Source organism: Kogia breviceps, chromosome 9 (assembly GCF_026419965.1).
Source record: "Kogia breviceps isolate mKogBre1 chromosome 9, mKogBre1 haplotype 1, whole genome shotgun sequence".
NCBI classification, from domain to species: Eukaryota; Metazoa; Chordata; class Mammalia; order Artiodactyla; family Physeteridae; genus Kogia; species Kogia breviceps.
Window position 1 is genome coordinate 49905631 of NC_081318.1, and position 22719 is coordinate 49928349.

Here is a 22719-nt window from a genome sequence, read left to right on the forward strand (position 1 = left end):
GGCCCTCTGCAACTCTTCCTTCAGCTGGTTCTAACTGGTATCCTTTCCCGGTAATAAACCACAACAGTGAGTATAACTGCTCTCAGTGAGTTCTGTGAGTCTTTCTTGTGAATTATCAAAACTGAAGATGGTCTGAGGAACCTCCAAATTTGAAATTGGTATCAGAAGTGAGGGCAGTGTGGAGACTTGCAGTTTGGCCACCTTCACAGAGAAGGTATTTCCTGAAGCAAGCACCTTGGTCCCAGTACTGTCTAACACAGGGACAAGGAAGAAGCATGCCTGGTCTTCGTACTGGGTAGGGACAAGAAGGCTGCACTGGGGCTTCCCTGGTGGCGCAGTGGTTGAGTCTGCCTGCCGATGCAGGAGACACGGGTTCGTGCCCGGGTCTGGGAAGATCCCACATGCCGCGGAGCGGCTGGGCCCGTGAGCCATGGCCACTGAGCCTGCACGTCCGGAGCCTGTGTTCCGCAACGGGAGAGGCCACAACAGTGAGAGGCCCGCGTACCACAAAAAAAACAAACAAAAAAAACAAAACAAAAAAGAAGGCTGCACTGATGCTGGGGAGTGGGGGTCAGCAGGTTCAGGAGGGCAGCTGTTTTGTTCTTTCATTAGCCCCCTTCTATGATGTCCTGTGGTATCTTGACTCTCCTCTACAGATTTATGGTTAGAGAATGAAGAACTAACCTGTAGTGAGTCAAAGCACATGGATTATCTATTTTGGGATTTCTGATGACATACCTCTTTCTGCTGTTCTGGAAACATCTTCAACACAGGACACGATCGATCTGAAAAATAAGATACCAACACTCAGTGATTTGGAACCTCCATACCGGAGCAGATATGCCTCTCAGCGCCTCCCACCCAGATCCCCCCTGAGAGCCTGCCCTCCCACAGTCTCTGAAAAGTATACCTATGCTTTTCCCCCACCCTGTCTCCTGCTGACCCAACCAAGGTGAACATCGGTCCACCTGGGAATTGGGAGTTTAGGATATGGCAAGGCCAAGACAGCCAGATGTTGATTGGCCCTCAAACTGAAGGCCAGGCAGGGTCAGGCTGGAGTTGGAGCCTTGGGGAAATCAGAGGAGGCTGGAGATGTTGGGGAGCAGAGGGCCATGAGGGGCAGCAGGGGATGCTGGTTGGCAGTGAGGTGAAGAGAATGGAAAAGATACGCAGAGATCCACCACTGAGAAGAGCCCTGACGGTTTCACCAGCAACCCAAGCGTTCAAGGGACAGGTCACTCCTGTGACATTTACACTACTCCAGAGTTCAGATAAGAGACGGTGTGGCCCCAAGAGGGATGAAGATCGGAACCTTGATTCTGAGCCTCCAGTCAGTGCAGTCAGCCTCTCGGCTGATGCCAGGTCCTGCATGTTCCTAAGATTGTCTATTGTTCCTTAAAACTCCACTTAGCTAGTTGGACTTAACACCTACTCCCTGACAAAAAAAAAAAAAAAAAAAAAAGTAATCCCCTCACTATATGCATGCACATGTATTTTACAACAGAAAGGTGGCTATGGCTGCATGGTCACGATTTGCCTTTATTTTGATAATATAAGTCTGATCCCACTTTCCAGATGATTATTATCATCCACAAGTATTTCCTGAGTCTCCACGAACATCCCTGGCACTGTAGGGAATACGAGGAAGCAAGTGGGTGCTTCCCACATGGTGGGTGTCGGGGAGGAGAACCCAGAGCAGGCAGAGGAAAGAGCTCCTGAAGGAGGTGAGCGAGCCACACCGTGAGCAGTGGCTGTGCTTCCAAGGGGAAGGAAGGTCCTTTCAGCCAGAGTGAGTGAGCGAGCAGGAAGACCCACAGGGGAATTTCAATGTTCACGGAAAGAGGAGGAAGAGGTGTGACAGTGGCATACCCAGAGGATGGGGGAAAAGAGTGATGGACAATCCAGAGATGGGGGCCAGGCCAGTGCACCTGAGGCAAAGGGTTCATGGAAGGTGGGAAGCTGCCAAAAAGGTAGGTCTGCATCCTAACCTCTGGAACCTGTGAAGGTGATCTTATTTGGAAAAGGTGTCTTTGCAGGTGGGCGGGCCCCAAATCCATTGACAAGTGTCCTTATAAGAGACAGAAGAGAAGAAATCATCCACACACAGGGGAGGAGGCCATGTGAAGATGGAGGCAGAGACTGGAGTGATGCAGCCACAAGCCAAGGACATCTGGAGTCACCAGAGGCTGGAAGAGCAAGAAAGCCTTCTCTCCTAGAGCCGACAGAGGGAGCACAGTCCTGCCAACACCTTGATTTCAAATTTCTGGCCGCAGGAATGGTGAAGAGAATACATTTCTGTTGTTTTAAGTCACAGAGTTTGTGGTAATTTCTTATGGCAGCCACAGGAAACTAATACAGAGAGCCTCTCTGGGGATTAGACTAGAAAGGTAGGCTGGGAACGTAGCTGGGGAAAGGGGAATTCATTCATTCACTCACTCACTCACTCAGTATTTATGTGCCATGTGCTGGCGTAGGAGCGGAACATACAGTGGAGTGCAGAGCAGACTCAGAGCTTACGAGATGCCTTCATAAATATAGTGTAGAAATGATAGGAAAGGAAAGGAAAGGACAGCCTCTTGAAAGAACGGAAAGACTAAATAGGGAGGTGGGAGAATGTCGCCTGGGAAGGCTGTACTGAGAAAGTGGCACTTAAGCTGCGGCCTAAAGGGTGGTGTGATTTAGCCAGGAAGGCTACAGGAGAAAGGCATTTTAAGCAGAGGAACTGGCAGCATGCAAAGGGGCGGAGGCTGGAAGGAGGAGCAGCTCAAGAGTTCAGGTTATTGAAGGAATCCCTGCATTGGCTGAAGGCTAGGCCGTGGGTTACATTCACCTTGGGATTCTGCCGAAACACTGACCAGGTGGGTCCTTGACCCCATGCCTCCACCCCTTCCAGAGCCTCCTGCCAACCCCCACCCTTCCAGAGCCTCCTGCCAACCCCCACCCCTCTTCCCCGCTCCTGCTCAGAAATCACTTCCCCGCTCCTGCCCCAGCTCCTCACCCCCACTACACAGTGTGTTGTGCAAGTCCCTGCTGGCATTAACCTAACTTGCATCATAATATTTGTATATTCTCTTTCTCCCAGTTGACTGAATGTCTCCAACAAAGCACATCTGCGTTTTCTTGTGTAAACTTCGCAACCATTCTGTGAGGGAGATTTGAGTGTCCTCACTTTACAGGTAAGAAAACAGAAGGTTGGAGGGAGCAGGTTACCCCAGGTCACATAGGGAGGGAGAGAGCTCAATTAGTCCAGTGTGAACTCAAGCCAGTCTGCTTCCCAATCCAGGCCTTCCCATTGCCTGAGGCTGCCTCCATGACTGTGTGGCTGGACAAATGGTTCAAATTTGGGGTCTTAATTTAATTCTCCCCAAAGGACTTGAGCTTTTCACCCACCCCCACCCAAGGCAGGAGGATTCAACAGTTCTCACAGGGCGCTGGCCACCTGAGATGCTAGAGACCAAGTCAAACTGTACAAATAGGAAGCTGAAAGTTTAACCTGGCTCCAAAACATCACAGAGAACACACAGTCAAGCGTTAATATTGTAAAGTTGGATAGAGGGATGGGGGTGGGGTTAGAGAGGAGAAGACACTCATTTTCCACTCCATCCACTTCCACATTGTTTGAATTTTTCCAGTGAACACAAATTAATTTTACACTTTTTCAGGTAACAATCGTTTAAAAATAAACACAATAGGGCTTCCCTGGTGGTGCAGTGGTTGAGAGTCCGCCTGCCGATGCAGGGGACACAGGTTCGTGCCCTGGTCTGGGAGGATCCCACATGCCACGGAGCGGCTGGGCCCGTGAGCCATGGCCGCTGAGCCTGCGCGTCCGGAGCCTGTGCTCCGCAACGGAGAGGCCGCAACGGTGAGAGGCCCACGTACCGCAAAAAAAAAAAAACAAAAAACAAAAGACAATAATTCTATCAGAAGTATTAAAAAAGAAATGACAGGCCCAAAATGGAGACACCTGTGCTAAAACCAAGACTTAATACCTAACCAAACTGTCATTACAACCTTCCCCAGGAATGTAATCCCAACTAGAAAATGTGAAATTTTCTAGTCAGCCCCAATTAGGTCACTCTTTTGGATCCCCCCAAAGGAAGATGAGGTAACTCCTTCTGTCCCCCATAGGGAGGTTACCTAAGCCAGAAATAATCTTTTTGTTTGTTTATGGCTTGTCTTGCCTCTGAAAACCTCTCCCTCTCTGCAGCCCTCTGAGCTCCCCTCTACTTGCTAGATGGGATGCTGCCCAATTCGTGAATCGTTCAATATTGTTAATTAGATCTTTAAATCTACTTGGTTGAATTTTTGTTATTCAACAGAAGAAATAATGACTCAAACATAAATTATGGAAGATTTTTACCTCATGTAAAATAAACAGCAGATTCAAACAGGAAAAGATGTTACCTTTATCACTCAATAGGAAATGTCATCTGGTATTGGACCTTGCCATGGCATTTACTGATGGGGAGAAGGAAATTAAATGATAGCACAATAGGATGGTTTGAGAGAAAAGGTTAGATGTCTATAATTTAGCAAACCGCAGCGGCTAGTCAGAAACTGCCCCCTGATAAACTATGCCCTCCTGGTGGGTTGTAAAATTTTTCATTTGTTTAGATTTTCCAAATTCCCCAGGCTAGTTCCTATGCCTGTCAAAATAATGGATATGGAGAATTCTTGCCTCACCTAAAGACTTACAGGAACCAGTGTGGAGATCTGACCCCAGGTGACCATCAACAAGGCTGTCCTTGGAGCGTTTGCTCTCCCCACCACAACCAGCAAACCACAGCACACGTCCATGGTCGCCCACTGCAATCCATTCTCCCTCCTGCTTACCTTCCTCACAAGAATTGGTCAATCTCACAGCCATTCCAAACAACAGGGATGACTTCTCAAACCTGTTATTCAGGTTAGAGTTGGGGACACACAGATGACAGAGCTACATGGTGCACCCCCCCCCCCCCCGCCGCACTGGGAAATATGGCAGCTATGGAGAATCCTCTGAGAGACTCAACATGTGTCTTCATGACTGCATCACCACCTTGAGAGTAGGATTTGCCAAAACCAGAAACTCCAGGAGAAACCTACCTCCACTTTTCACCCTGGAATATTTCTTCCATAAAACAGAAAACGTTTGCGAAACAAACAGAATTCTCTAGAGCAGAGGTCAGTACTATTTTTCTATGAAGGGCCTAATGGTAAACATTTGAGGTTTTGAAGGTCATATGGACTCTGCTGCAACTATTCAAATCTGCCATTTGTAGTAAGAAAGTCCCTGCAGATGAACATGGCAGTGTTCCAGTAAAATTTTATCTACAAAAACAGGTGACAGTAGTTTGCAGACCCCTGCTACAGAGCAGTCGAGTATTGTGCTTTCAGTTCTATACCTTAAAAGCCCTTTCTTAAATCAACAGAAGACAACCTTTGTATCGCTAAACTTGGTCTGTACACCTAATTGTGGTCTCCTCTCCACCAAGCAAATAACTGACCAAAACTAGGCTCTATATGTGAGTGGAGTGAAAAAGGGTTACACATGTTCTCCACCAGTGAAATAAGGAACAACAAGCACGGTTTATAGATTTCTTTAAAATGAAAATAGAAGGGGGTGAGGTTCAAGTAGCACAGTTTTGGTTTTTCCTACCATCCCATGTCCAAACAACAAACTTGTTAATCATGAAACAAGATCTGAATTTACATCAAAGTCACAAGGATATCCTGAACACAATGAAACTGGTTTTATCAAAAATCTACAGTTATTGACCCACCATAACACTGTACAATTTCATAAGCCAAATAGACACGTTTTCCTGTACTTCCAATACAGAAACCAAGAGAAACCTCATGTGTTTCCAGAGTAAAGTGCAGGTGGATTCATAACTAACCTCACGGTGGACAAGGCCTAAGAGTAATGGGAGATGAGTGTATTTTTATAAGGAAACAACTTTGTTATCTTTCTTTTCTTTGCTGTGTTAGGAGAAGTAGTCAACCCTCAAACAAAATATACTTAACCCTTTTCTCCCTTCGGGAAGTGTGGCCAGGTTCCAAGAGTGGGGGGCTTCAGGCTGGGGACAGGCCTGTAAGTTGGGTGTGGAGAAGGCAAAAAACTAAAGAAGATACCATCTGATTATTATTTCCCTCCATGTCTCACCATCTTGCTTTGACACTGCTTCCTGCCTAGTCTTAGAGAAGAGACTCCACTACGGGACACCTGTGCTTGGGGAATGGCATCACTTAACCTGGTTCCTTTCCTATTACAATTCTGCCTACAGAGAGAGTTATTTTATAAGACAGTTAGACAAGAGCCTTGGTACTGAGGGGGGCAGAAAGGGTGTGAGATAGGAACCCCAGGGAGCACTTGAGAGGGTCCAAGGGGAGTTGGCCGAATAGCCTGGGTCAGTCTCCGAGGTATCTAAGAAGTGGGGGGTGGGGGGTGGCTACTTCCAGGGGCATCCAGTAGCTGTGTTGACCTGGGGTTCTCAAAAGCTTCGTGCCCACCCTTCAAAGGGAGAACTTCCGGGCTTCCCTGGTGGCGCAGTGGTTGAGAATCCGCCTGCCGATGCAGGGGACACGGGTTCGTGCCCCGGTCTGGGAAGATCCCACATGCCGCGGAGCGGCTGGGCCCGTGAGCCATGGCCACTGAGCCTGAGCGTCCGGAGCCTGTGCTCCACAACGGGAGAGGCCACAACAGTGAGGCCCGCATACCACAAAAAAAAAAAAAAAAAAAAAAAAAAAACAAAGGGAGAACTTCCTCCCACTGCACCCGGTCCTGTGCCTGAGGCTCCTCGAACGTGCACAGAGGAGCGAGCCGTGTTCTGCCATGCCTGTGTCTCACCAGCTCACTGCCTCACAGGGGAAAGGCTGGCCATGCCAGGGAGTTTATGTTGTGGCCATCACGCTCCCTCGGGCACTGAAGTCCCCAAGGAGTCCTCTAGGACACCGAGAGGAATTGGTCCTAGTAGTATGGTTAGTAAACATCTCCCTACCCTCACATAAACATAAAAACTATACAAAGAACTTGAGAAAACAGTGATAGACATGACCACATGAAAATTTAAACCTGCTGTATGTTTGAAAAGGGATTTAAAGACAAATGTCACATAATGATAATATGTATAATATGTATGACAAAGTATTAATATTTCTTAATTTGTGGAAAGCTCTTACAAACCCTTAGCAAAGAATATTCCTGTAGAAAAGTGAACAAAGGTTACTAACAATCCATTCACAAAACAACAACAATAAAGGTCAAACTCAACAAGAAAACAACCTGATTTTTAAAATGGGCAAAGGACCTGAATAGATATTTCTCCAAAGGTAATGTACAAATGGCCAAAAAGCTTATGAAATATACTCAATATCACCTCACATCCATAAGGATGGCTACTACCAAAAAAACAGAAAACAAGTATTGGTGAAGATATAGAGAAATTGGAACCTTTGTGCTGGTGGGAATGTAAAATGGTGTAGCTGCTATAGAAAATAGTATGGAGGTTCCTAAAAAAATTAAAGTAGAATTACCTTATGATCCAGTAATCCCACTTCTGGGTATATATCTAAAAGAGTGGAAAGCAGGATCTTAAAGAGACATTTGCACACCCATGTTCATAGCAACATTATTCATCACAGCCAAGAGGTGGAAACAAATCAAGTGTCCATCAACAAACGAGGGATAAGCAAAATGTGGTGTGTGTATACACAATGGAAAATCATTCAGCCTTTAAAAGGAAGGAAATTCTGACACACTCTATAACATGGATGAACCTTGAGGACATTATGCTAAGTGAAATAACCCAAACACAAAAAGACAAATATTTTATGATTACACTTACTTTATGAGGTTTCTAAAGTAGTCAAATTCATAGAAACAGAAAGTAGAATGGCGGTTGCCAGGTCTAGGAGGAAGGGGAAATGGCGAGTTCTTGTTTAATGGGTATAGGGTTTCAGTTTTGACAGATGAAAAAGATCTGGAGATTTGTTACACAACAATGTGAATATACTCAACACTATTGAATTGCATGCTTAAAATAGGCAAGACGGTAAATTTTATGTTTCTCACCACAATTAAAAGTAACATTTTTTTGATAAAAGGTCAGTAATCTATTTCGAATGTTTAACCTTGCTGTAAGTGCAAATAAAAATGAGATGCCATATTTCTGTCTATCAAATTAGAATGTTTCTTCAATGATATCCATTGCTGGCAAGCATCATAGGAAATGGGACTGAATGCTACTGGTAGGAATGTGAGCTATTTCAATATTTCTCAAAAACAATTTGGCCATATGTTTCAAAAGCATTTTGAAATTGCTTATGTTCTTTGACTCAATTATTCCACATCTGGAATCTCAACCTAAAAATACTGATCAGACATGTGCGAATAATTTTTATATGAATATTCACGATGCAGTATTTTTCATTTAAAAAATCAAATAAAATAGAAACCTAAATGTCCATAAGTAGTACACTAGGAAAAGTGAATTATGATAGGGCTGCATAAGAGACCACCTTGTAGCCATTCCAAATTATGTTACAGAAGAATATTAAATGATAGGGACTGTTCAAGAAGTATTAAGTGATCTTTTTACGTATGTTTTTATTTCTTTACTTATTTATTTAAGAACCAAAGCCTACATGTGACAAGTCAACAGTGGTCATTTCTGCTTTATTTCTTACTTTTCCATATTTTTCCAAAAGTTTACAACGCATTTGTTAAAGTAAGAAAACCATGATGATATCACTTATATTCAGAATCTTAAAAGATGATACAAACGAACTTATTTACAAAACAGAAATAGACTCACAGACATAGAAAGCAAACTTACAGTTACCAAAGGGTGGGGAAGGGATAAATTGGGAATTTGGTATTAACAGATACACACTACTATATATGAAATAGGTAGACAACAAGGATACTGTATAGCACAGGAAACTATATCAATATCTTGTAATAACCTATAATGGAAAAGAATCTGAAAAAGTCTGTGTGTGTGTGTGTGTGTATATGACTGAATCACTTTGTACACCTGAAACATTGTAAATCAACTACATCCCAATAAGAAAGTGGGAAAAGAAAAAGGAAACCATATATATATGTTTTTTTTGCCATATGGCTCAGCATGCAGAATCTTAGTTCCCCAACCAGGCCTAGGGCAGTGGAAGCACCAAGTCCTAACCACTGGACCACCAGGGAACTCCCAGAAAATCGTATATTTTTAAAAAGATAGTAAACAATGTATTCAATTACTTTTATTAGTCCCCCCTCCAAAAAAAAACAAACAATAGTTAATTTCACTTTCAGTGTTTGTTTCGGTTCCTCCTAAATGTTCAGCAATTTTTCTACTTAAATTTAAAAAATTACTGGCTTCTTACTTTCATCTGTACAAGGATATGCCATCAGTGGGGTTATTTAAAATTCAAAGTTTAATTTAGTGCCAGTTTTTCCCAGACCTGCTCTCAGTGCTACCTATGTCCTTTGCAGGTCTGTAGTGGGGATAGGGGCTGGGGGGGGGGCAGCATAGCCCTCCCAAATCTCCCCTAGGGGGAAGTTCTTGGCCAGGGTCTTGCTGGAGGGGTAGTTCTACAGGTAGCCCTGTTTTCTATCACCTGGGGGGCCCTCCTCAGACACAGGAAACAGCATCAGGGATGGGCATCGTACTCCAGGGAAGTCCATGCACAGGTTAGCCAGGTGCCTAAGGCATAGCCTGGGAAAGCAGGGAGGGCTGGGCACCAACTCTCTCCCAGCATTTAGACTAGGAAACACCAAGACTTGGCAGTTCTCTGGGTCCTGAAGCTAGGAAATGATGATGAGAAAAGGGAGAGATAACGATGTCTTAACTGGAGTTCTAAGGGACCAGAGCTTATACTTAAACAGAAGCCATGATGTAAACAGAAGATCTCTTGAGGATATTAAAGAAACCGGTCACCAGAAAAGTTGAATTACAGAAGCCAGCTTCAGCTGCTGATGTCTGCAGGGCTGCCTGGTGCCAGCACCGTAACCCAGAGTTCTTACTTCCCCAGTGGCTTAAATGCCCAGTGTCTCCTGGGTTCCCATGCACAGTGTCCTTACGATAAGCAACCCCATACTCGAGGTAGCTTGAGGGAGATCCCAATTTGTGCAATCAAAAGAGCTCAACCAAAAAGAAAAAGGAAAAAGAGCTACACCAAAACATGAGAATGGACTGAAGTGGGACGGCCATGCACTTTTGAGGAGGGCCAGCAAGGTGTGCAGAACCATGTGTAAATCAGGCCCAAGCTGTTCTTCCTCAGCCTGATCTTAGAACTTTAAAAAGGCAAAACCAAAATGAAAAAAACCCCAGAAATCTGAAATTCAGTTAACGTTGGAAAGACAAATAAAATTACCATTAAATTTTTCCAGCATTTATCACACATACACAAAAATATATTAAAGAGGGTTAGCAGTCTAAAAAAATACTGGTTCATAACACATAAAATAATGAAACCACTAACTTGCTAACCTCTATAATATAATCTCTACAATGGGCTCCATTTATGGTCATGAATATGATGCTAGGACAAATTTAGGGTTTGAAATCCAGAGACAAGAAAAAGGAAAAAAAAGTGTATATATATATGTGTGTATATATATATATATATATATATATACACGTATATATGTATATATATATACGTATATACATATATATGTATATATATATGTATAGATGTATGTATATGTATGTGTGTGTGTGTATATATATATATATATATATATATATATATATATGCACATATATATAATTTTAGCCTCACAACCATTTTGGTGGCATTTAGGAAAAGTGCTAACTTAGACTTACAGATGCTCCGGACACAGGCATGTGCGTGTTGGGCCTGACCTACACCTCCCTTCATACACATGCTAAGGAGAGCCACTGAGGGGAGAGCAAAACCCATATTTCTATGATCAACTGTTTTCATCAAGGTACCAAAACCATTCAACGGGGGAAGAACAGTCTTTTTAATAAATGGTGCTGGGACAAGAGGATAGCCAAGAATTAAGTTGGACCCCTACGTTATACCATATATAAAAATTAACTCAAAATGGATCAAAGACCTAAATGTTAAGAGCAAAAACTATGAAGACTTAGGAGAAAACAGGTAAATCTTCATGGCCTTGGATTTAGCAAAGGATTCTTAGATATAATAAAAGCATGGGGCTTTCCTGGTGGCGCAGTGGTTGAGGGTCCGCCTGCCAATGCAGGAGACACGGGTTCGTGCCCGGGTCCGGGAAGATCCCACATGCCACGGAGCAACTAGGCCCGTGAGCCATGGCTGCTAGGCCTGTGCGTCCGGAGCCTGTGCTCCACAACGGGAGAGGCCACAACAGTGAGAGGCCCGCATATCGAAAAAAAAAAAAAAAAAAAAGCATAAGCAATGAAAGAAAAAATAGATAAATTAGACTCACAAAAATTAAAAAGTTTTGCGCTTCTAAGGATACCATCAAGAAAGTGAAAAGTCAACGCACACAATGGGAGAAAATACCTGCAAATCATTTATCTGATAAGGAACTTGTATTATCCAAAATATATAAAGAACACTTACAACTCAGTAATAAAGACTTAAGGATCTAATGTATAACATGGTGACTACAGTTGATAACACTGTATTGTATAACTGAAATTTTCTGAAAGTAGAATTTAAATGTTCTCACCAAAAAAAAAAAAAAAAAAGGTAAATAAGCAAGGTGGTGGATGTGTTAATCAACTCAGTGGGGGAATCCTTTCACAACGTATAAACACATTATCACATTGTACACTTTGAATATGTCACAAATTTGTCAACTGTACCTCAATAAAGCTGGAGAAAATAATAAAAAGACGAACCACTCAATTCAAAAATGGGCAAAGGATCCTGAATAGACATTCTTCCAAGGAAGACATACAAATGGACAACAGGCACATAAAAAGATGCTTGAGGGCTTCCCTGGTGGAGCAGTGGTTGAGAGTCCGCCTGCCGATGCAGGGGACACGGGTTCGTGCCCCGGTCCGGGAAGATCCCACATGCCGCAGAGCGGCTGGGCCCGTGAGCCATGGCCGCTGGGCCTGCGCATCCGGAGCCTGTGCTCCGTAACGGGAGAGACCACAACAGTGAGAGGCCTGCGTACCGCAAAAAAAAAAAAAAAAAAAAGATGCTTGATATCACTAGTCATTGGGGAAAGCAAATCAAAATCACAATGAGATACCACTTCACCCCCACTAGGCTGGCTAGAATCAAAAAGTCAGATAATAACAAATGTTGACAAGAATGTAGAGAAATTGGAACTGTCATATATTGCTGGTGGATATATAAAATGGTGCAGCCACTTTGGAAAACACTCGCATTTTCTCAAACAATTAAACATAGTTTACCATTTGACCCAGCAATTCTATTTTAGGTATATACACATATGTCCACAGAGAAACTGGTATATAAATAGCACCATTATTCATAATAGTCAAAAAGTGGAAACAACCCATATGTCCAGTAATGGGCGACTGGATAGACAAAGTGTGGTATATCTATACAATGGAGTATTATCTGACAAAAAAGAATGAGATACTGATACATCCTACAACAGAGATAAACCTTGAAAACACCATGGTAAGTGAGAGAAGCCAGTCACAAAAGTCCACATATTATATGACTTCCATTCACATGAAAGTCCAGAATAGGGAACTCTATAGAGACAGAAAAGAGATTCCGGGTTGCTTGGGGCTTGGGTGGAGTGTGTGGAAGGGTGGAGACTGGGGGTACAGAGGGTGATAGCTAAAGGACAGTGAAATGAGGTAGTGAAATATTCTAAAATTGGCTGTGATGACGGTTGCACGTATCTGTGAATATGCTAAAAGCCACTGAACTGTACACTGCAGTTGAGAAATTGTATAGTATGCAGATATCACAACAAAGCCACTTAAAAAAAAAAAAGTAAAGTACTATCTGAAACCCTTCATTCGTGGCCCTAGTGTCACTTATCCTGCAAACCACAACGTCTGCCAAGCTGAAGGCCCTCCGGGCATCAGCCCTCCCCTGGGGTTCTCTCATCCCTACCTGGCTCTTGTCCCTCTGCCATCTCTCCTAACCCTGCCTTCCAATATGTCGCTGAAACCCTCAATCTAGAGCCAGCAAATGTCCCACATGTGCACTTATCTCAGCAGTTTTATCTTAGCTGGGTCCTGGTTCTTCCAGCCTCCCCTTCCATGGTAACCCTCCCAAGTCAAAGCTGCTCATTTCCTCAGCACTCCTGTTTTTCAGGACCAGGAGAAACCAAATTTCCCTGGTCACTGTTACCTCCAGACAATAACCTACCAAGAAGTACCCAGAACCTAGGCATGGGACCAACTAACTCCCTTCTCCTCACTTCCTAGCATCAATTCCTTCTCTCCAGGCTCCTGCTCCTCATTTCTACATTTTTAGGGACCTCCTCTGTGTGTTCCTCCCCACTTTTTCCTGATCCCTCCAAGGAGGACCTCATTCACAGAATGACCTAACATTCCCTGGTCTCACCTTAGCCTGTTCTCCTTCATTCCTGTGACCTAACACTTTGTTTACCAACAACGTATTTACCATGTGGTTACATCCCAACCAGGAACTGTTCTTTGAAATGGAAAACTAAAAAGTCCCCTCTGACCACCACCTGCCCATCCTTCCTTTTCTCACTTCCTCATTCTCACCCAATTTGCTCTTCCACTTGAATGAAAAGCCACCAGAACTTTTGATCCTACCCTGCTTATTCTCCCTCTGGGCGTCACTTCCTTCTACCATTCAAATATTCTGCCCACTCCAGCATCCTTTTTTTCCTGCTCCATTGACACATAGCTCCTTCTTCTACCTGTCAGTCCCCCAAACAGGGATCAACATAGCCTCTGCCTCCTCCACTTTCTCTCTTGTCCTGTCCTCTACTGAAGAAAACTCCAGTCGTTCTGTGACAGCCTCCATCATCAGGTTCTGAGTTTCAGCCTAAGTGAGGCCCTCCAGGGTTCAGGAGTCTTTCCACTCATCCAGCAGCTTCAGACCATTATCTCTCATACCCAGCCTCCTTCCTCCTCCCAGTCTACTCCTCCTCTATCATCTGATAACTGTATCTCCCACTTCATCTGATAGTAAGACCATCAGGTTTACACTCTTCATCTTGATCCTCTGCCGCCTTGAAATCTACCCATATATCCACCCACTTCCCTTAGTCTCAAAGAAAAGCATCAAACTCTCTCCTGTGTTCATGATCTCATCTCCCTGACCTCCTCCAAGACCTCAGCCCATCAATTATTCCACCCCCTTAATAACTACAGCTTCTTTCTTTTCATTAGTCCCTTCTCCTTCCCCAACAAGCAAGCTCAGGTTCTTCTCATCCCAGTGGAGATGGGCAGCCCTGCCTAATTCATCAACCTATGACAGACCAGGCGCTGCTGCAGACATTGGAAATGGGGCAACAAACAAAACAACCCCAGGTCCCAGGTTTCACTTACATCAGAGTGGGAGGAGAAGGAAAGTTCTCCAATAAATGTACAACTCAGCCATAAAAAAGAATGAAATTTTGCCATTTGTAATAACATGGATGGACTCGGAAGGTATTATGCTTAGTGAAATAAGTCAGACGGAGAGAGACAAATACTATATGATATCATTTATACGTGGAATTGAAAAAATACAACAAAACTAGTGAACATAACAAAAAAGAAACAGAATCACAGATATAAAGAACAAATTAGTGGTTACCATTGGGGAGAGGGAAGGGAGAGGGGCAATATAGGGGTAGGGGATTAAGAGTACAAACTATTAGGTATAAAATAAATAAGGTACAAGGATATATTGTATAACACGGGCAATATAATCAATGTTTTATAATAACTATAAATGGAGCATAACCTTTAAAAATTGTGCATCACTACATTGTACACCTGTAACATATAATATTGTACATCAACTGTACTTCAATTTTTAAAAAGATAATAAACAAGCTTAATGACGAAAATGGAACAGGATGATGTGATCAAGAGTCATTATGGGGACTTGGTGGGGACGACTTCACATTCGGGTCATCAGGGAAGGCTTCCCTGAGGAGGTGACATTTGAGCCGAAACCTGAAAGGCAGGAGGGAGCCAGTGCAAGGCAGTCTGGGGAAAGAGCACTCCAGGAGGAGCAATCACCTCGTGCCAAAGCCCCAAGGCGGAACAAGCTTGGCTCACCTGGGAAGCCAAGGAAGCCATGTGGTCAGATGGAGTGTGGTGGATGAGACAGAGGAGCTCAGAGAGGGAGGCAGGTGTCCTGTGGACGACAGTGAAGAATCTGGAAGCCATGGGAGCATTTCCAGCAGATGAGTGACATAATCTGACTTACGCATTAGCAGGATCCCTCTGGCTGCTGGGTGGGGAATAGATTATCAGGGGCCAGAGCCGAAGCAGGGAAGCCCACTGGGAGGCTACTGACATGGTGCAGACCAGAGGTGGTGGTGGCTCAGACACAGGAGTAGCAGCAGAGGTGTGTATGAGGGGAAGTAGCTATTGGTGTGCTTCCTCATCTGTGCATATCCAATTGGACAAGAGGGAAAGTGATGAGTCACAGTTGCTAAGAGGGACCACAGCATCCTTTCAAGAAGGGGTCTATGAGACATGCTGCAGGGGAACGAGACAGACACTCGCTGCAGCTTAGGGCCTGCAGGTGATGCAGTGAGGCCCCCGTGGGGAAGAGGGCATTCTTCTCCCCACCTGCACACTGACACCCCAAAGGCTGGTCTTGACCTGCAGACAGTGAGCAGTGTGTGGTTGGCAGAGGACATGAACAGTTTTTGTGATGAGGAACCACACATGGCTTCCCAGGAGAAGCCACAGACTCACTGTCACCTTCCACTTTAATCAGGGCAGTGCCCCAAAGGACCACTGGCAGCCCTCTTGTCTTCCACTGTACACTCGTTCTCCGTCTGGGCCACCACCCCCACCTCACATGCAAAGGAGTCCACAATTAGAACCTCCTAGTGGACATTCCAGTCCAGACTTCCTTCAGGCACCTCATACTGACTGTGTCCAATCCAGGCTGGTTGTCACATGACACCTGTTCCTGGCCCTTCCAAAACACAGCCGATTTACCACCTCCTATGCCGTCCATTTTCGTTAGTGGTGTCAGTATCCACACGTTGACTCAAGTGAGATCCCAGAGGCTGTCTTTGATTGCTTCCTTTCCCTTACTTTCCAAATCCAGCTGGTCAGCAAGCCCTGACCATCCTCTCTCTAACTGCCTGCTAAGTCCATTCCCTTCTCACAGCCCCCAATGTCACTGGCCTAATTCAGGCTCTTGTCATTTCTCTCCTGGACCCGAGCTGGAACAACGGTAGATTCCTGGGCCCAACACACTTAGCAACTGCTCAAAAATGATTTTTGAACAAATGAGAGAGAATGCATGAATAAAGAAAATGACTGAGTGGACAGATGAATGAGGAAATCAAACAAAAGAATCAATGAATGCTGTGCAGAAACAAGGAAAACTAAGGAATATATATATAGTCTAATGGAGGAGATGCAACCAAGCAGGTACAAGGCATCAGGTGATAAACAAGAGTGCTATGGGGGGAGGGGAACGGAAAATAACACATACAGATTGTCTTCCAGTTGTCAAATACTAAGCCAGGCACTTCACACATGACTCACCCAGAAACCATGTAATATATTGTGCTCCAGATGGGGAAACCGACATTCAAAGAAGTTAAGTAACCATCCAAGGCCACCCAACACATAAGGGGCAGTGTCCAGACTCAAACTTAGGTCCGCAGTCCCTAAAACCCACGTTGGTTAGTGGACACAGGCTTATAGGACAGGCCAGACTTCAAAAGATAATAATAATAACCAACACCCAGAGAGTCCTTCTGACCAACAGTCACTATGCTAAGCACTTTACATATATCCTCATAAAAATCCTATGAAGCAGATATGAATATTATCCCCCTTTTAGAGTTAGGAAAACCGAAGTACCAAGAAGGTAACAAGTCATTTGTCAAAGGTCATACAGCTACTAAGCGACAGGACTGAGATTTGAGCCCAGGCGGTCTTGCTGCAGTGCCCATGCTGGTCGCCCCTTTAAGCTTCCATTGTGTTGCCCTAAGGATGGAGGTAAGATGGCAGAGGTGGGTTCCAGGTGGAGGGGACAGTCTGCTTACCCCCAGGGAGGCAAGAAGTTGCAAGTCACTTTGGGGAACAGGAAGTGGCTCGCTGTGGCTCGGCTCCAGGGAGTGGTGGAAGGTGATACTCCAGGCAAAGGTGGCATCAGACATGAGGCTTCCTGTTACCTGGCCCAGGTCCTTGGCCTGTCTTGTTTGATATATAAAGTTCCTCCCTCTTTCACAAGGTAGTGAACAGTTAGAGGAGCACGTTCGCTCTGTTTTCTTAACCAAAGTATTTCGTTCTCTTGCATCTGAAGGTGGAAAAGCTAAAAGGCAAAGAAATCACTGATTTGCTGGTCTTACCGTTAACTAAATGGTGCGACCTTCTCCCCCACAGTCCATGCAGATAAATATCAGTGCCATGATCCCTTGGCATTGATTCTTTTTTTGTTTTTGGCTGCGTTGGGTCTTTGTTGCTGCGCGCGGGCCCCTCATTGCGGTGGCTTCTCTTGTGGCGGAGCACGAGATCTAGGCGCGCAGGCTTCAGTAGCTGTGGCACACAGGCTCAGCAGTTGTGGCACATGGGCTTAGTTGCTCCACGGCATGTGGGAACTTCCCGGACCAGGGCTTGAACCCCTGTCCCCTGCATTGGCGGGCGGACTCCTATCCACTATACCACCAGGGAAGTCCCGGCACTGATGCTTGATACAGATTTAGTTTGAAAAGATTACACATACTTTAAAAATCTGTCTCTGATTTTATTTCCTGGTACTATAAGCGTGAGCCAATACATTGCCAGCTCACTACTACAAGGTTATATAAAAGTCGGTCAAATATAAATTTATATTAGGAACACTTTAGTAGAAGAAATTAAAAGGCAGATCCCCACACAGGGAGATCACCTCTGTGCTTTGTGACCACCTAGAGGGGTGGGATATGGAGGATGGGAGAGAGGGTGATGCAAGAGGGAAGAGATATGGGAACATATGTATATGTATAACTGATTCAGTTTGTTGTAAAGGAAAAACTAACACACTATTGTAAAACAATTATACTCCAATAAAGATGTTAAAAAATAAAAAATAAAAATAAAGTGCATATGAAGTACAAAAAAAAAGGCAGATCCCCAAAACTAACATTTAATTTGAAAACTGCTTTGGGAAATTAAAAAAAAAAAAAGAAAGAAAGAGAAGAAGAAGACCAGGTCTGCCAAGTAATCTAAGCAAGCCCTTGGGTCATTCTGAACCTACTGGGATCATAATCTCATCAGTCACAGGAAAAGGTCATCTTGGAATCTGCAAGTGCTATTCTAGTTCCTTCCTGCATGAAAATCTAGGGGGGGAAAATGATCACAACTGGAAAGGCTCCCAGCTTGAAGGAGACCAACATAGTCATTCTGCATGGTCAGGAGGACAGACTAAGTAAAAGAGCCCAAAGAAATGTTCTCTGACCTCCAAGAGTAAATATTCTAAAGCAAAATAATTATTTTTACACATTTTAGTTCAAATTAAATTTAAAGTAGTATAATTCAGGAAGTTTGAAAAACAGAGGAGTAAAATTACCACCCATAATTAGGGTGACCACATATCCTGGGTTAGTCAGGACAGTCCTGGTTTATACTCATCACACTGTAATTATTAATAGCGCACACACACATACACACACATTTTAAGAGTGCTCAAAAGTACTGTGGTTTAAATGGTAAGTTATTTCTGGTCACCCTAGCATAATCCACTGCTATATACAATCGTCACCACAGTTTTGGTATATTTCTTTGCTGTCTTTTTCTCACATGCATATTTTTTATCATCATAATCAAGTGTTTTCACAAACCTATATATTCTTTTCTTCAATTTCCATTACAACAAAAATAGCATTCTATGTTCCTAGATAATAGGTCATAGCATTCCACTGGGTAGATGCTACCTTTCCTCTATTGTTGAACATTTAGGTGGCTTCAAGATAGTTTTAAAGGAAATGAATTTGTGGGGTACTTACAGGATCAGTGTATAGGTGAGGAAGAGTAAAAAAAAAAATAGTAATTAGGAGGAAATTTCACAAATTCTATTTTTTTTTTTTTTTTTTTTGCGGTATGTGGGCCTCTCACTATTGTGGCCTCTCCCGTTGCGGAGCACAGGCTCCGGACGCGCAGGCCTAGCGGCCATGGCTCACGGGCTTAGTTGCTCCGCGGCATGTGGGATCTTCCCGGACCAGGGCACGAACCCGTGTCTCCTGCATCGGCAGGCGGATTCTCAACCACTGCGCCACCAGGGAAGCCCCACAAATTCTATTTTTTATGAACAGGGGAGTCCCCTGTTCCCTTCTAGACCAACGAATTTCTTCATTCTTCCCTGATCAAGGGTTCCCAGACCCATTCCAGTGTGTGTGTGTGTGTGTGTGTGTGTGTGTGTGTGTGTGTGGCCTTTACATTCTTGCCCATACAATCCATGCTCCACACATGCAGAGTGATCCTCTCAAAACAAAATTCAGATCAAACGCCTCTCCTGTCTAAAGTCCCCCCACGGCTGCCCACTGCAATAAGAATAAACTCCAAAGCCCTCGCCATGTCTTATATGCCCCATGTGGTCTGATCCCAGCCTACATTCCTGCTTCACCTGCTTCCCCTCTCTTCTTTACTCTCTGCCCCTCTGGCCTTCTCTCCATCTCTCATATATACCAACTTCATTCCATACCAGGGCCTCTGCACTTACTAGTCCCTCTTTCTAGAATGTTATTCTCTATATCTTCTCTATGTTCTCAACTCAGATGTCACCAAAGTCATCTTTGATGCAGTACCTTAACTAAAATTTCCTCCCGAAGTCATTCTCTTTCCAGTTATGCTATTTTATTTTCCTTATGGCACTCAACACAATCTGAATCTATATTATTTGTTTATACGTATTTTTTTTCCCCTGTGATGTGGACTCCAAGAGGGCAGAGACTCTGCCCAGTTCACTGCTGCACCCCAGTGCCCAGCCCGTAATAGCAGATGGAAAGCAAGTAACTAGAATGAGTGAACGACAGTGGACAGGAGAGTTGCCGTGAGAACAGATCCTTATTCAATCAGCAAAGTACCACAAACTCCTTTTCGTTATTCTGCAAAATGATCAACCAGTACTATTATGTGGAAATAATGAAATTAATGAAACAAAATATTCATCCAAGAACACATCATCAACACCAATAAACAATATCACCTGGATTAAAGGAATTAAATTTTTGCTTTGTAGGACCCCCCACCAAAATATAAAGAAAAAACTAGCAGTCTGAAATATATAACAGGGGTCCCTATATGGCATTTAGGTCCATGACGAAGTTTTTAACGGTCCACAGAAAAATGGGAAAAAGAAAACAATGCATTGAATTTTTAGAAAGCTAAAATCTTTCAGTTTAAAGGACTCTCCATTATTCTTAGATTATGCCTTTTCTACTTTTGGGGTATCAAAATATTCTTTTATACGACAACAGGGATTGTATCCGATAGGTTGTGAGGAGGTTTTTATGCCCTTTATATGGAAAGCAAAAAGTTAGCAATCCTGAGGCTTCCCTGATGGCGCAGTGGTTGAGAATCCGCCTGCCAATGCAGGGGACACGGGTTCGAGCCCTTGTCCGCGAAGATCCCACATGCCGCGGGGCAACTAAGCCCGTGCGCCACAGCTACTGAGCCTGCGCTCTAGAGCCCGCAAGCCACAACTACTGAGCCTGCCCGCGTGCCTAGAGCCCGTGCTCTGCAACAAAAAAAGCCAGTGCAATGAGAAGCCCACGCACCGCAACGGAGTAGCCCCCGCTTACCGCAAGTAGAGAAAGTCCTCGTGCAGCTATGAAGACTCAAAGGAGCCAAAAATAAAATAAATAAATTTATTTTTTTAAAAAAATGTTTAGTGATTCTGTGCTAGGCCTCAACCTTCTTTTATCATTTTAGAAATCCAAGAATTCCACAGATCTGGGTACCATTCATCTCTGCATTCCCCTCACTTCTTCTCAACTGTGGCCCTTGGAGGTTTTACTAGGCCCACAGTTGTACCAACTCTAATCCTAGAGTGCCAGGCCCTCTGGCTCTATGGGAAAGAAGCAGGATCAATCAATGATTCAATCAATTAGTGACGCCTGCCATGGTGAGGAGGAGGATGGGCAGGAGATGGGAGATGCAGTGGAGGGAGAGTGGCATGAGCAATGCATCTAGAAAAATAACCCCTCCCCTAAGACATCTCAGAGCCCAATATTAAAACCACTTGGAAAATTATAAGTGAGAAATCTAGGTGACTTGTTCAGCCCCTTAACATAAGTCATTGCTGAACACAGAGAAGTAAGGACAATGAAGTCACGAGGGTGCCCAGCGGTCAGCCAGCCTCCCTTGCTACCTCCTGGTACATGACTCATTGCCTGCCTCACCCAAACCGTGGAAGCTCTCAGTGCGGAATCCGTGAGCTCACTGGGCTGCGGTGCACCTGGGAAGGAACCTTGGCCAAGGTAGTCTCGCCAGGAAAGGGCTCAGGGGGGAGGGGGTCACAAAACTGACCAAATTAAACTAAGCCAGTGGGAGTCATTTTCAAAGAAGGGTAATCTTGTGATCTTGTCAGCAATTTTAAAGTCCAATGGTTAACAAAATACCAAGAAGGAAAACAAATGCAGGTGGTTGGGGAGTGGGAAAGAAAACCAAGATCAGCCTTGTTCTAGAAGCAGACCTGGCATACTGGAGTTCTCTGTGAATTCATCTGAAGTGAAGCGAAAGTCAAGATTTGAAACTTGTTACCTTCATAAACTGGAAAAGGGTGAAACAGCTGGGACAAGCATCATGCCCATTAACTTGCTCTGTCCAGGCCCAGGGCTCTGGGTGCTGCTACTTTGCCCGCCTCATGCAAACCAAGACAGGATTCCATCCAAGTCAGGCCAGAGCTCACACCTCTACCCTGACCGGAACACAGGGTCACTGGATCCCAATTCTAGAGCTCACACACCCTTCGACCTGGCAGCCCCACCTCTGGGAAGGGATCCTCGAGAAAGATCAGCACCCAGGCGCCAAGCCACACGTGTGAGGCTGCTCACTGTGGCCGTATTTATAACTAAAAAAGTTGAGACAACCAAATGCCCATTCCTAAGGGAGTGATTAAATAAATGCCCATTCCTAAGGGAGTGATTAAATAAAGTGAGCCACATTCATGGAATACCTTGCCGTTGTTCAAAAAAGAGGGAAATCTGGAAGTGCTGAGGTGGGGGCATGTCCATGATGCACTAAGTGGAAACAACAAATTTCAGAACAACATGAAGTGTGATCCCATTGTTGCAGTGTGTACATACACTTGTCTACACTGATATGCTTGGAGATGCATAGAAAAAGATTCCAGAAGAATTAAAAAAGACACATGCACCCCAATGTTCACTGCAGCACTATTTACAATAGCCAGGACATGGAAGCAACCTAAATGTCCATCAACAAAGGAATGGATAAAGAAGATGTGGTACACAGAATGGGCATCATCAGAAAATATACAAACAACAAATGATGGAGAGGGTGTGGAGAAAAGGGAACCCTCTTGCACTGTTGGTGGGAATGTAAATTGATACAGCCACTACAGAGAACAGTATGGAGGTCCCTTAAAAACTAATAATAGAATTTTAGTCATAAAAATATGACTCAGCAA

General features: G+C 44.2%; 1 protein-coding gene across 2 annotated transcripts in view; it reads right to left on the minus strand.

Moving 5' to 3' along the window:
• SNX10 (sorting nexin 10) overlaps positions 1–22719 on the minus strand; it is a 78000-nt gene that overhangs the window by 26632 nt on the left and 28649 nt on the right. For both annotated transcript variants that reach the window (XM_067042452.1, XM_059073691.2), the window contains exon 2: positions 739–785. In XM_067042452.1, the coding sequence (XP_066898553.1) occupies positions 739–762 (24 nt within the window). In that variant the 5' untranslated portion in view covers positions 763–785. The remainder of the gene's footprint in view (positions 1–738; positions 786–22719) is intronic.